We start from the raw sequence: 14,045 nt of genomic DNA on the forward strand, positions 1-14,045 counted from the left end.
AACCAACGCATGAGGAGCTGCAGGTTTGGCAAAATATAGCCGTCATCTTGGTATGGAAGTGTACTACTAACCGTTTTTCCAGGTCCATCTACCGTGGGCAAGGAAGAACGATGCCCGCTATTGTTTTGACTAGCAGATGCAGGGAGCCTAACTTTGTGCGGGATGCTAGGCTGGCTAGGCTGAGTGTTGTTTGCCCTACTAGGAACAACCTGTTTGCTGTATACCTCTTTCCCTTGCGCTGTGAGAGTTGTCAGGGTGGACTCTATCTGTCCCAATCTGTTCCCCATCAAAGCTATAGCTTCTTTCACGAACGTAGTGAGATCAACTATTGACTTCAAAATTTCTCCATAATCAGTATTGTTTTGGCCCTTGCTTAAGCGTTCGTCGCTAGTGGATTTTGGACACATTCTATTTTATTCCTTTCTACTTTTTTTGCCTCTTTCCCTGTCTGAGATTTACTTTTGGTCTTTAGAACATTTGGGGTTGCTGGAACTTTGTGGATCTGAGGTGCTAAAATAGTAAGGGGAGGATTCTTGGACACACATGTTCTTTTTTGAGGGGGGAGATCAGAGCCCTCTAGGTCAATTACAGAAATCTCGTTGCTACCCCACTGAACACACCCATTGTGGTGATCGAGGGGGGATATATTTGCTGTAAAAATGGAGGGTACATCATTCAACTTGTTTCTAACAGGTTCATTAATGCTTGTGGCGGACAGCCCTTTGTTGAGTTTTTCCTCTACGTAGAAATTTGTTTCTCTATGGCTCCTACTGCGCCCGTCAAATATTTAATTGGGGTCGTACACGACTCTTTTACAATGGACGTTTTCTTGCCCGGTGGGCTAGTGTGTAGCTTTCTTTTCCACATTTATCAAAAAGGCCAGTAAATAACAGCTATACCCTGATCGGTTGATATAATTATACCCTTACCGTTGTTTCACAGGGTTGGTACGTACTTATATGTAAAAAGCCCTGCGCGCCCTCCCCGCTTACGTGTACAAACTAGACACAATAGACAGAGTGTACAAGTAATTAGTCGGGGTATTTATCTTACAGGGCAGTTAATAATTATCACAAGCTTTGTTTTCCCGGTCCCCCTGTTGGTGATGTAAATTTGGGTAGATTGGAAATCATTTGGAGTGCTCCCGTTACTGTGCCATCTAATATGACCACCACTCTCCCTCTCATGGCCTCACTTCCATAGCCAGCAATTTTGTTCGGTAGGTTTCTAAGTGCCACTGCTGTTGCTATACCTTTCCTCTTTATTGTTTCCTTTTGGGCATTGAAGGTTCATTTACTGTATAAGATAACTCCCAGATATTTGTATTCTTGGACAACTTTCAACTGTTGTTTAGCTAAGTGCCAGTGGTAGGCTCCGTTAGCCCTCTGTTGGTTCAGTTGCATGACTTTTGATTTGTCCAGATTTATGTTCAGGCCATTTATATCTGAGTAACTTTGTGTTGTGCCTAGTAAGTGTTGGAGGCCGATTGGTGTTCGACTGATGATACAAGATTGTCCGCATGTACTACTAATCACACTTCTCTAGTGTAGTTGACAAGTCTGCCATAAAGAGGTTGAACAGGATTAGAGCTAGTACGCAGCTCTGCTTCAGCCTAATTGTGGTTGGAATCTTTCTCGTCAGATGGTCTCAGAACCCAGCTTTACTTAAACCCATGTATTTGAATGCAGGAGTATTAGCTGTTTCAAGAAGAGCAGTGGAATGTTCCATTTAGAAAGTTTGCTCCACAGTATGTTTCAATCAGTGCGATTGAATGCCAAACTCTAATTGATAAAGCAGCCATATAGTGTCTGCTTAGCTTCTGTTGTGGCATCAATCAACAGAGAGAGAGTTGGAATATTAGTGGTAATCCCCATGTGTCTGCAAAAGCCTGTTTGGTTAAGAGAGACGACAGCATTTTCTGTTGCCCAGTTTGGCAATTCATTTAGGAAGAGTCCGGTGTCAGATTTAGCATCATTGTCAATCAGGTTTACCAATCTAAAGTGTTTGGCCTCATTAGTGTCACCCTTTTTGTAGATTGGGGAGAGAATTGAGCCCTTACATAAGACTGATATTGATTCTGTTTGGAGAATTTGTTCAAAGACTGTTTTTAATGCTTCCACCCAGTAGTCCTGATCTAGTTTGAAAAAGACTGAGGGAATCCCATTAGGGTCCGGCACACCCTCTCTTCTGCCCTTAGCTATTTTTTGAGATATTTGTTTTGCAGAGATTGAAATTGCAGTGGATGCCTGGTGATTCAGTTAGTCCACTGTGGCTTTTGTCCCAGAATTGCTGCCGGGTTCCTTGTCGAAGTGACCATAGAGAAAAGTAGCCAAGCGTCTTCTATGAGGTGTGAACTGATCCCCTGGGCTGTTGGATTTTGTAGCATATGATTTGTATGCCCAAATCTCGCACTAATATTACTTTTGATGTCAGATAGAAGCCTAGTCCTCAGACTCTCCTCTGATGTTTTTTGAGTTGCCAGATTAGCCGTTTACACGTTGATTTTAATTGCCTCAGTTCACTTTCGATGTTGATATCTGGGCCGCCTATTTGAAGTCGTATTGCTTGATTTATTAATTTGTTGAGATGCTTAACTACCACATTCTTTCAAACAGAGGGACAGCCCTGTCAAGGATCTGCTGTTCCTGTTGTTTGTTGTTCTGATTTAACTCTGTGTGCTTCTCCTTGTGCCTTTTTGAAGCTTCCCAGCCTGCTGATGCATCAGGTTCTGCTGTTTTTTATCTGGTTGAAAGGCCCTGCAGGTTTACCAATGTAACTCATGACAGCCTGTGTTTTTCTTCCTGGGGTATGGTACTGACACACCACACAACGATGACATAGAATCTCTGTAGTTACTTTCATTTTATTTTAGTAAAAGGCACATCATAGCATCTCTCCCAACATATTCCGGACCCATGGTAGTGTCTTGACATTTGTGACAATAGGCTGTCAGGCAACACTGATCTGGCATCAATGTAAACTCACACGTCCTCTTCTTGTTTGGTACAACCTGCTTGCACCCAGCCCTGCTGCTCTGCTTCCGTCACCACATCCTGCAATTTCTTCCCCTCTTCCCAGATATCTAAAGCTAGCAATAAGAAATTGCAATCTGTGATGTCAGATATGTCTTTCATTATTTCTTAAAAGTATGTGTATTTGAGGCACAATACCATGCAATCTCATCAGCATAACGGTTGCCAACGGTTACATAATGTAAATTGCCGAAGTGCGACACATTGTACAACAGCAATTTGGGGAGGCAATTGTAGGGGCTGCAAAAGGCTCCTCTCACACTCTCCATTTCGAATGGGAGAACCAGTGGACGGCATGAACCCATGCTGTGACCACATTTGCCCAAAGTCATGTACAACTCCAGAGCCATACTGCGGTATACATTTTAACACGGTGCTATTATGAAATGGTACATGCTGATCTCAGTTCAATGAGTTCTGCAACTTGTTCAGAAAACACTCCTTGCAACCATGAAACTTCTACAACACCTCCAACTGTATAATGGTTCACCTGAAATATCAGGCAACAGCATCAAATTAGCCGGATTCAAGAATGTACTCCTCTTAAGGGTCACATTGTCTGCACCCTGTAAAATATGCTCATACTTAATCAAACGACTATTGGTCAGGTACTGTGCTAGAGTAGGAGTCAACACTATTTCTACTGAATGGGGCACAAATACTGTCAGTAGATAACCCAGACTAATACACACTGCTCAAGACTCACAAATGTGGATGTAGCTGATTTCAAACATCCAGGCAAAGCAGCAGCAACGTGCTAAAGTGTTGCCGAAAATTAGGCTATAGGCCTGCGATTCATCCTATGCATTTGTGTCAACACTGAAATAGAGCAGCCTTCTCTTTCACTGCAAAATAACAGAAATACTTGTTGTAATCAGTAATTCCCAAAGCTGGGGCCCTGCAAAGGCATTCTCGCAGCTCTGTGAAGGCAGTCATGTGATTGCCATCCCAGAGTACGTGATCATACACATCTTTTTGTGTCAATCTCTGGGGAAGTTTTGATGTTAAGGACAAATTTGGAATCCACTGTCGGCAATAGCCCACCATTCCTAAGAACAAGCAGACTTCCTTCTGGGTAGCTGGAGGATTCATGTTAAGAATCACAGTGATTCTTTCCTTTAACAATTTCCTCAATTCTTTCTCAATGCAATGTCCTAAGTACAGAACTTCAGTTTTGCAAAACTGTATCTCGTTCGGGGATACTTTATGTCCATTTTCTTCAAGATGGTTTATCAAAGTAATAGTTTTAATTTTGCAAGCCTCCTTCTAGTTGACAAGATTCTTTTTGAGTATCTAATTAAAAATTGAGGGGGTTTCCGTATACTCTTGTGGGACTCGGCACCATGCCAAAACACAACTGCCGAAATGGAAAGCAAAAATATACTAACTATCTTCGTGAAATGGAATAGAAAAGAAAGCCTGGCACAGGTCGATAACTGAAAACCATTCAGTTTTTAATGGAATTTGAAATGAAATCACTGCTATATTCGGCACCACAAGATAACATGGAATAGCTTTGCAAGATCTACTTTTTAATTCATGGGCTTTTCTTTCAAAGAACAGGAAATATCTTTTCAACTCGCCTAATCCCACCACGACAGGAGGCCTGTGGTATACAATAGTGAATCTAGAACCAGGAGGTAATGAGGGGTTTATTTTTCAGTATGCAGACCCTACATTTTTCAAAAAGGTTAGGTTGAAGATCCTGAGGGGGTTTGCCGAGACCTGGTACAGAGTGAGAAGAACCTTGAAAATTCCCTATCATAGCTTTTTAGCACCTATTTGGGACAGCCCTGGCTCCCCAGAATGGACAAAAGACAGTCTAGCCAAACCTCTATTAGAGGGAGGCATAAACAATGGGACCAGATAACAAGTGATGGCGAGCATATTTCCTGGGAGAACTGCAGTCAGCTTACAAATTTCCACCTTTCTTGGTTTAAATATGCACAGATGCAGGGCTGGTTTACTGACCCACTAACAAAAATAGGGGAACAAAACGAGTTAGAGTTTAGACTAAAGCAGCAAACGAGTAAAAGGAAGGAGATGGCAACTATTTATTGGTGGAAACCGAGGATGGAGAAAGATGGGAAAAATACTTGCCGGAATCATCGCAGGAAAAGTATTGGCAAGCATCTATGGCTATGCTTTTTAAATCGGTTAAGCCTGCGCATCTGAGGAAAAATCCTTCTATTCCATCCATAGAGCGTATTGGTCACCCATGAAGGTGTCGAAGTTTGGAAAGAAAGGTGAAGTTCCTTGCCCAAAATGTGGTATTATGGAGGCGGATGATGTCCCTATGTTTTTAGACTGTGTGAAACTTCAAACTTACTTGAGTGAAGTAAGTAGAGCGCTGTCTCAAATGATTACGCTTCAAGTAAAGGTAAGCATTCTACTTGTTATCTTTAGCCAGTTGGCGCCCGAATTAAAACCTACAAAGGGTCAGGCGAGACTTATTTTTTATATTGTTGTGCTGGCGCAAAGGGAAATTTGTAAACTATGGGTGTCTCCTCTCTCTCCAAGGCTGGATGATCTGTTGAATTCAGTTTAATATATAGCTATTTTAGATGGAAAAAGCTCTAGAGATGTGAACTTTTGGCTGCCCTTTACTGAATGGTGTGACAGTTTTAACAATAATAGTTAATTTTCTAATTGTCCAATGATTATGCCTTTTAGCCTCGCATGGCAGTTGGTTTCGGTATTTGTGGTTTTTGCTCTGCCGGTTGGAAAGTGAGAGGGGAAGAGCAGAAACACTACTTATATCATACTTGTAACGCCGAATAGCATAAGAAGGGCAGACGAGTCCAAGGCCCATCAATATGTGTGTGCAAAGTGGAAGAATTATATTGTTTTTTCTTCCTATTATAAGAGGCTTATGAGGACTAAAAATAAAAAATAAGAAAAGATAACATGGAACAACAATAGAGTTAACCCTTTGCAAATCCTGCACAATATGATACTTGCCATTCAGCTTCTACAAGCTCTTAACTTGAAAGTTACATTGACTTCCCATTATCTCCTTCAGGATCCCTTGCTCACTCATTGAGTTGCTGCCAGGAGTCATTCGGACAATAGTTTCTGGGGACAAACTGTATTGCGGAATTCTTGGGAACTCTGCATTAGGTTTAAGTGTAAATTGGACTGGGTCAACAGCTTGATTAGTCTGATATCTTTACCAGTGAAGTCCTAAGCTTCAGGTAGCACTGTGTTCCTCACTCGTCAGGATAGGATGCATCCCCACATCTGATTTTTGTTACGCAAGGTTATAAACGACATCCTCATCATATGTATGAAATTCAGTATCTCTGGGTGTGCAATAAATTGAAAATGTTATTTACATAATTGATCACGTACCATGTTGGCAGTGCCTGCCAGGACCCTCGGTAGGGATAACAATGTCCCTTCCCCGCCAGCCTTTCCATGGTGCTTCACCAGCCATGAAAAAGCTGACAGAAAGGGACATTGGAGTCTGGAGCCTGTAGCGGGGCCCCTATCCACCTGGCCCTAGGCTGTGGGCACTGGGAGGCACCATGTCCCTGCACCATTTGGCAGGCACTGTATGGTGCCGTCAACGTGATGCAGGGATATGCGTGGTGAGCCCATTTTGTCTTGTGGTGTGTGCTGCAGCCAGCAGCACACACTACAATACAATAAATATGCAATGCGACCGCCTAGAGGGTGGTCCCATCATAATTCCTACTGTGAGACTGCCGCCTTGTAGGCGGGCCGTCCTAAATAGGAAACGATGGCGGATGGACTGAAGTCCGTCTGCTATTGTAATCAGCCCCCATGTTCGCGGTTGCAAGGTATTCTTCAACATTGATATTCACATGCTTTCCATATGCATCTTTGCCTGGTGCAAATTAGTTATGCAGCGTGTGCATTACATGTAAATAAACAAAAACACATTCTATCTATTTAGTAAGGCATCTCCTGACTGAACAACCCATGCTGACATGTTAATGGATCTAGAATTTCCATTTATTGCAATATTTGACGAGTGTAAAATGGAAACAGAAATATGAGTTATATTCACTTACTGGTAAGAAAAAATAGTTGTTCTGTACAAACCACAGCGCATCCCCATTAGGTGCAGTTGCATTCGAATTGTTGAAGACTGGAATGACAGCAACCACAACATCATCCAGGAAAAACTGGAATAAAGCACATTAAAAAATAAGTAATCTTGATAAGGTTAAAATAAGCAAAATAAAAACACCTACATGTAAATTAGACTGTACTAGGTCATTCTTTCCCCATTTAGAAAGGGTCAGAAAATTGGTGATGTTACCATGAATTGATAATTGTTTTACCACACATGATAGCTGTAAAATTACTATTAATTTAGCTTTTTATTGAAAATTACATTCAAAAACACTGCAAGATTTATTTACAAGTCTATTGCATTGCCGCTCCGACACTTTTAATATGGGAAAAAGTGACAGTGCAAGGGGCTTGTAAATTAGCCCCTGCATACTTTTGGCACGCTTCAAGATGCAAAGGGTTCTCACCGTATAGTGTATTACTGCATTTTTAGTAGTACTACATCACTCTTAACTCCTCATTATGAGTGGCCCCATATTTGTAAAATCTGATTCTGGTCATTCAGAACTTACTGGGGAAAATAAAAACCATTCAGTTATGAGTTTTTGGAGAATTTGGATTTTGGTTCTAACTATGACATATGATTTACTGCAGATAGCACACATAACTAGGCCAAGGGCATTGAATGGCTAAATAGTAAATCCTTTGTTTCTCGTGGTTCTAAGTTCATTTACCAGCGAACACAAGTGGCCTTCTATTGTTGCATACTTCCTACAGTTTATGGATCTAGACAGAATTAGGAATACAGTACAGGAAAATGGCAGTTCAGCGTATGTGGTATGTGAGACAACCTCCATTTTATAAAGTATTTGAACCCTCAAGAATTGAGGGGCTAGAACCCCTGCTACGTACTGCAAGAGAAAGAAATGAGAATGTCCTCTCCAGGCTTTTTTTTATTACATATTTTCATTTTTATCATATGTTACTAAGTGTACAGATAGATACTTAAAATAAAAACGTGATGTTTACGCTTTTCCACAACTCACACCATTCTGGTCAAGTTCAAAAGAAGACTATTCCCTTATTTAACTCAAAATATAATTGAGGTCAATATGAAATATTAGAATCATGGAACATCGGAGCATTACTTTAAATAGAGGCAAAATTAATGTAGGCACATAATGAAATATATCATTTATTTGCGAGTAGGCACTAGCATATTTCAAGGAACACACACACGCTGTTCCATCTCCTAGGGAATCGGAGGAGTGATGAAGGTGGGAATTTCATGGGCCATCTGGTGTATGTTTGACTGTTGGCGGCTATCAGTGACACTGTTAGAGGTAAGCAAGTTCTAAAAACCCCAGAAAGAGTTCCAGTTCACAGTAATAATGCCCCTTACTATTTATAACTATGCGCCTGTTCCTATCTAAATAGAGCAACTCTGACATCCAGCTTCAGTTTCAATTTGTTTGGGATTCCTGTGTTCCTGTCATGGGTTGGAATTTTTAATCTGGGGAAGTATTGGAATGTATTTTGGAGTATGGGAAGTCTTACAGAGTCAATAGGGTTTCCTGTCTTGCTACTTTTCTCTCTATTTTTGCTCGAAGAATAATCATTTGTGAAGTATAATTGGGCATTTTTTCACAGTTGAGGTGCTCTCAGGGAGAGAGAAGTGGTGGTCTTTAGGAAGGTAGTGAACTTTTATTAGATAGTGCAACACAATGCAGCACACATAGAAGTTACACATCACCATTTCTGACTGTTTATGTTCCTTCACATAAATAATAATTTCCTCAACGCAGGCAACCTTGCATTATACTTCAACAGTCATACATTAAATTGGATTGTAAGAGAGGGGGTTTATTCCACCGGAAAAAAGAGAAAAATGTCAAATGCAGTTGCATGTTTGGAGTTAAAGTAAACTAACAGAATTTTCACTACCTGAAAATCTGACTGTTTAAGGTTAAGACCCGATTGAAAATGTACAACTTTGATTGACTTCTGTGAACAGGTTTGGGATTTTTGTAAATTCCATGAAATGAGTAGCATTCAGGAAATGTCTTATTTTTTGGTCAAATGATTAGTCGGTTACTATTATTATGCTAGCCTCTAAACCTGTGGATTAATAGTAGTTATGTAGGATTTCGTTTTTCATATGTTTGAGGTACACATTATTATTTCTCATTATGACTTTTCATGAGCTAAAGGTGCTGTGGAAAACTTAGCTTGTGGCTTAATACGTTTGAGCTTTGCATTTGATGTTCCCAATAGAAGGATGTTTGTGTGAAAGAAGAGGCAGAAAAAATGAAAGTAAGATCTGTATAGTTGCCACATTTGTCCAAATCGATTGCAATCACTTCTTAGTATCATAAAGTGCTTCCAAGGCAATATTTTGAACCAATTCCTTGCATCCTTTGGAAGAAGTTGAAATTTGTGTTGGATGTTCCCAATAGAACGATGGTTGTGTGAAAGAGGAGACAGTAAAAATAGAAATACGATCTGTATAATAGCCATATTTGTCCAAATTTGATTGCAATCACTTCTAAGTATCATCAAGTGCTTCCAAGACAATATTTGTGAACCAATTCCTTGCATCCTTTGGAAGAAGTTGACATTTTCTATGTGAGTCATTCAAAGGATAAGGGGTCATTTTTGCAATAAGTCATCATTTAGTCTCACTATGTACAGTGGCCTAGCAAGGGAGGGGGCGGGGGGGGGGGGTCTGCTTTGGGCGGCACAAGTTTTGGGGGCAGCGGCCTCCACCCCCCACTCTTACATGCTTTCGCCGTGGGGTGGCAAATGCAGGAATCACCAGCCCCTCCGCTCTTCCATGGTGGGCTGCCACGGGTGGCAACGTGTCAAGCTACTCGACTGACTATGTCCTCTCAAACTTTACATTTAATGAGTAATAGCTGTGTTCAAACTATCTGCTATAGTCTATTGTAGCAGATAAAGGGCCTGATTTAGATTTTGGCGGACAAGTTACTCTATCACAAACGTGAAGCATATCTTGTCCGCTCCATTACTAGTGCATTATATCAAATGGGACTTTTAATAGTGCAGACAGGATATCCGTCACGTTTGTGACAGAGTAACCCTTTCACCAAACTCTAAATAGGGCTCTTTGTTATTTTCACAAACATCGAAGGTGTGCATTTTAAACAGCTGACTCAAAACCCACTCCAAAACTCTTTTTTCACATGGAGGACTCATTTAGGGCAAGCCCATAGGTGAAAACCGACCTGTTGTGAAACGCAAAGTGCCAGATGTGATGTTTCCATAGCTAGGAGTTTAATATACATGATTTATATTTTGCTATCATGTGGTGCTCGTTGTCCCTTATTATGCATTTAATATTTCTTTTTTTTTAACACTTCTTTATTAGCATTTTTCGATATTTCCTCCCAAGACATCAGCACAAATCATCTCAACAAAGAATCAAATGCACAGGCTAAATCAAAGAAAAAACAGCAGGAGTGTATACAATATGCTAGATCAAATAACTGCATACATTCATCAGCAAATACTTAGATAATCAGAGAATTATATACATATAACAGTTGCAGCGAAATAAGATGAAAAAAAAGGATTTCCATAAAATATTTGAACAATTTCAGCCAAGCTTGTCTCTCTCCTATTTTCCTTACTTAGACTGATGCCTTCCACCTTATAAGGGGCGCCCAGACCTGCTGCCCCAGCTTCTTCGCTTTCTTTCCCTTCCTTTCATATATCACATCCTCAAGCGTAAATATAGAGAGAATTCGAGCCAGCCATTGCTGAAATGTGGGGGGGAAAGGATCTAACCAAGCAGAAGCAATGTTGATCCTTAAAACTGCCATAGCTCCAAAAAGAAAACGATAAGCAGTCCCTATTTGACTCATGCTGCTTATTTCTAACAGAATTAATTCTGGAGTTAGTATAAACTTCTCCCCAAGAGAGCGATCAAGATATTCAGTGATAAACTCCAATAGTCCCTGTAAGCGAGGACAGGAAGCAAACATGTGAACCAGATCTGCATCCAGCCCACCACATCTAGGGCATGTAGTCCCAGACACTCCACCCCACTGCGCTATTCTTGCCGGGGTATAGTATAAGGAAAAAAACGTTCTAAAGTGTTGGGCCTGGAGGCTGGCAGAACATAAAACCGATTGAGCTAACTCCAGAGATTTCAAAACTGCATTAGGTGCAGCACCCACCCTCTCTGCCCATTTAGCCTCATGTTTAGACAGGTCATCCAATTTTAAGCTTATTAATTTGCCGTATATCGCCTTTATAGCCCCCCTAGTCCGCGCTCTAGCAGTATGAACAATTACACTGCTACAAAACCCACTCACCCCACCAATTTTCTTACTAAAAAAGCTACGCAGTTGTAGATATTTAAAAAAAATTAGCTCTTTCTAGCCCGAACTCCACCTGTAGGTCACTAAATTGGCGAAAACCTGCATTATTAATCAAGTCCCCAGCCTTCCGAATCCCCTTGCCAGCCCACTCTGCCATAATAGCATCTGAGAAAATTTCTGGAAGTGTGGGATTTGTATAAAGAACTGTATAAAAATGAAATCTACCTAATCCAATCCTCCTTTTTAGCCCCCCCAGATCTTAAAGGCAGCGATCAAGGTCTTGAATTTTGTGCTTTTATAGTAGCTTGGCTCAATAAACTTAAAAAAGCAGTTCTCTGCATTTTCGCCCAACAATAATTTATAGACATCCGGAAGATCAATTTGGTCTTCCCCAACCAAATCCCTTTGGCATGATCCAACCAGTATCCCCATGTATTGTAGGGCAGCTGCACAATAATAACTTCGAAAGTCAGGAACTGAAAATCCCCCTTTTCCACGTGTTAATGACATGAATCCAAGTGCCCGCCTAGTTATCCCCTGTGCCCAAATAAATCGATTGAACAAACCCTCCAAAAAACAAACCAAGTTGTGTTAAACTCCAATCGAATTGCCCTAAAGAGATATAGAATCTTGGGTAAGAACAACATCTTAATGATGTTACATCTACCAACAGGAGACACATGAAGGTTGTTCAATCTATCAAAATCTCCTTTTCCTTTCCTAATCACTGGCTCGATATTTTTATCAACCAATTTTTCTAGGTCTGCGGAGATCCGAATACCAAGATATACTGCCGAGTCAACCACACGGGCATCCTCACATCTCGCCCATCGTTCTTTATTACTTGGGTCTTAGAGCTATTAAGTGCATACCCTGACAATATGCCATACTCCTCAGCAGTTGAATCGACCGATTCTAACGCCATATGTGGGGTGGTGGTGGTGATAGTCATCAGCATGGATGTATGACATTACAACGCATGCTTTTACCACGCATGCCTTTACAACGCAGTTTTTACAACGCATGCTGTTACAACACATAGCGCTTAGGGGTGCTGGATAGTGAATAGTTTAATTTACTATTCCAACTCAAGTCCCCGTGGATAGTACGGAAGGTGTTGGATAGTAAATTAAATCTATTCCCTATTCTAAAACGGCCCCCCAGCGCAATGCGTTGTAATGACATGCGTTGTAATAGTTGCGTGGTAAAGGATGTTTCCCCATCAGCATAGGCGAGGACTTTGGTTTCGTGTCCCTGACTCACGACTGGGCAGATTTGGTTGTTAGTCTCAAGTAGCCGCAAAAGAGGATCCATATAGATAGCAAATAGCAACGGGGAGGATGGGCATCCCTGGCGAGTCCCCCTCTATATATTAAAAGACAAGGTATAGTCACCATTAATTTTTAGCCGGGCTGTAGGGGCCTTAGATAGCACTTGAACCAGTTTGATAAAGCCCTTTCCCAACCCAAACCATCTCAGTGCTCCCAGGGGAAATCCCAGGAGACCTTATCGAATGCCTTTTCAGCATCTAGCAACAAGACAGCAATAGTCTCGTCAAACAGGGTAATCACCCGACGTATATGCTGGTTTGTACCACGTCCCATGATAAACCTGTGCTGGGTCGGGTGTATGGTCTTCCGTAAAATACCATTTAATCGGGTGGCCAGGATTTTAGAAAATATTTTAACGTCACTATTCAAGAGGGTGATCAGGCGATATGACCCCAGTTCTCTGGCTGGTTTGTCCTTTTTAAAAAAAAAACAACAATATCGGCCCTTGCCCAGGATTCAGGTGCAGGTCCGCCCTTTTGAGCTAACAACATTACCTCTACAAAATCTGTTTCAATAGAATCTTTAAAGATCTTGTAAAACTCTAAAGGAATCTGATCTGGGCCAGCTGCTTTCCCAGAGGGGAGATCCTGCAGGGTCCCCATAATCTCATCCTGAGTAAAAGCCCTTTCGAGTTCCTCCTTATCCAGACAATCTACTTTCTTAAGAGGTACCGTATCCAGGTACTCACCGACCCTGGCTGGGGATACAGCTGAACCTGCAGCAAATAGCTGCTGATAGAAAAACCTAAACGTTTCCTGTATTTCAAAAGCATCTGTAATAACTTTCCTTCCAGCATCATACATTTCTGAGATCTCCCCAGCAGATGTTTTTTTGCCTGGCTCTTACAGCCAAGGTATGCCCAACCCGCTCATCAAATTCATAACAATGCTGTTTTTTAGACAGATATGTCTCAGCAGCCTTTTTAGCTAAATGATCTGTTGCCTCAGCTGTTTTGAGGGCCAACTGCAGTAATATCCCATCCACCGCTTCACCTGCACCAAGGACCCTGGCCAGCACTTCCTCCAGCCTATTTAGTTCCTCTCTCACCTTTTGTTCCCTCAGTCGCTCCTTTTTTTGATGGCGCAAACTGTAACTTAACGTCCCCCCTCTCACCCCCGCCTTAAAAGCATCCCAAACTATTCCCAAACTAGTGCTGCCCCGGTTTAAATCCCCAAATTCTTTAATCCATCTCTTCATATACGTAACATAATCAGGGTAAAACAACAGCCTCCGTTCAAACGTCCAGCCAATATTCTTTTTCTCCATCCTCGTAAAATTAACAGTCAAAAGTAGGGGGT

At 41.4% G+C, this 14,045-nt stretch overlaps 1 protein-coding gene across 2 annotated transcripts in view; it reads right to left on the minus strand.

Annotated features, from left to right (window-relative positions):
• The window catches only part of ADCY2 (adenylate cyclase 2), a 1,840,236-nt gene that overhangs the window by 416,458 nt on the left and 1,409,733 nt on the right, over nucleotides 1-14,045 (minus strand). For both annotated transcript variants that reach the window (XM_078687629.1, XM_078687630.1), the window contains exon 14: nucleotides 7,070-7,183. In XM_078687629.1, the coding sequence (XP_078543755.1) occupies nucleotides 7,070-7,183 (114 nt within the window). The remainder of the gene's footprint in view (nucleotides 1-7,069; nucleotides 7,184-14,045) is intronic.

This window comes from Lissotriton helveticus, chromosome 4_1 (genome assembly GCF_964261635.1).
Source record: "Lissotriton helveticus chromosome 4_1, aLisHel1.1, whole genome shotgun sequence".
Taxonomy (NCBI): domain Eukaryota; kingdom Metazoa; phylum Chordata; class Amphibia; order Caudata; family Salamandridae; genus Lissotriton; species Lissotriton helveticus.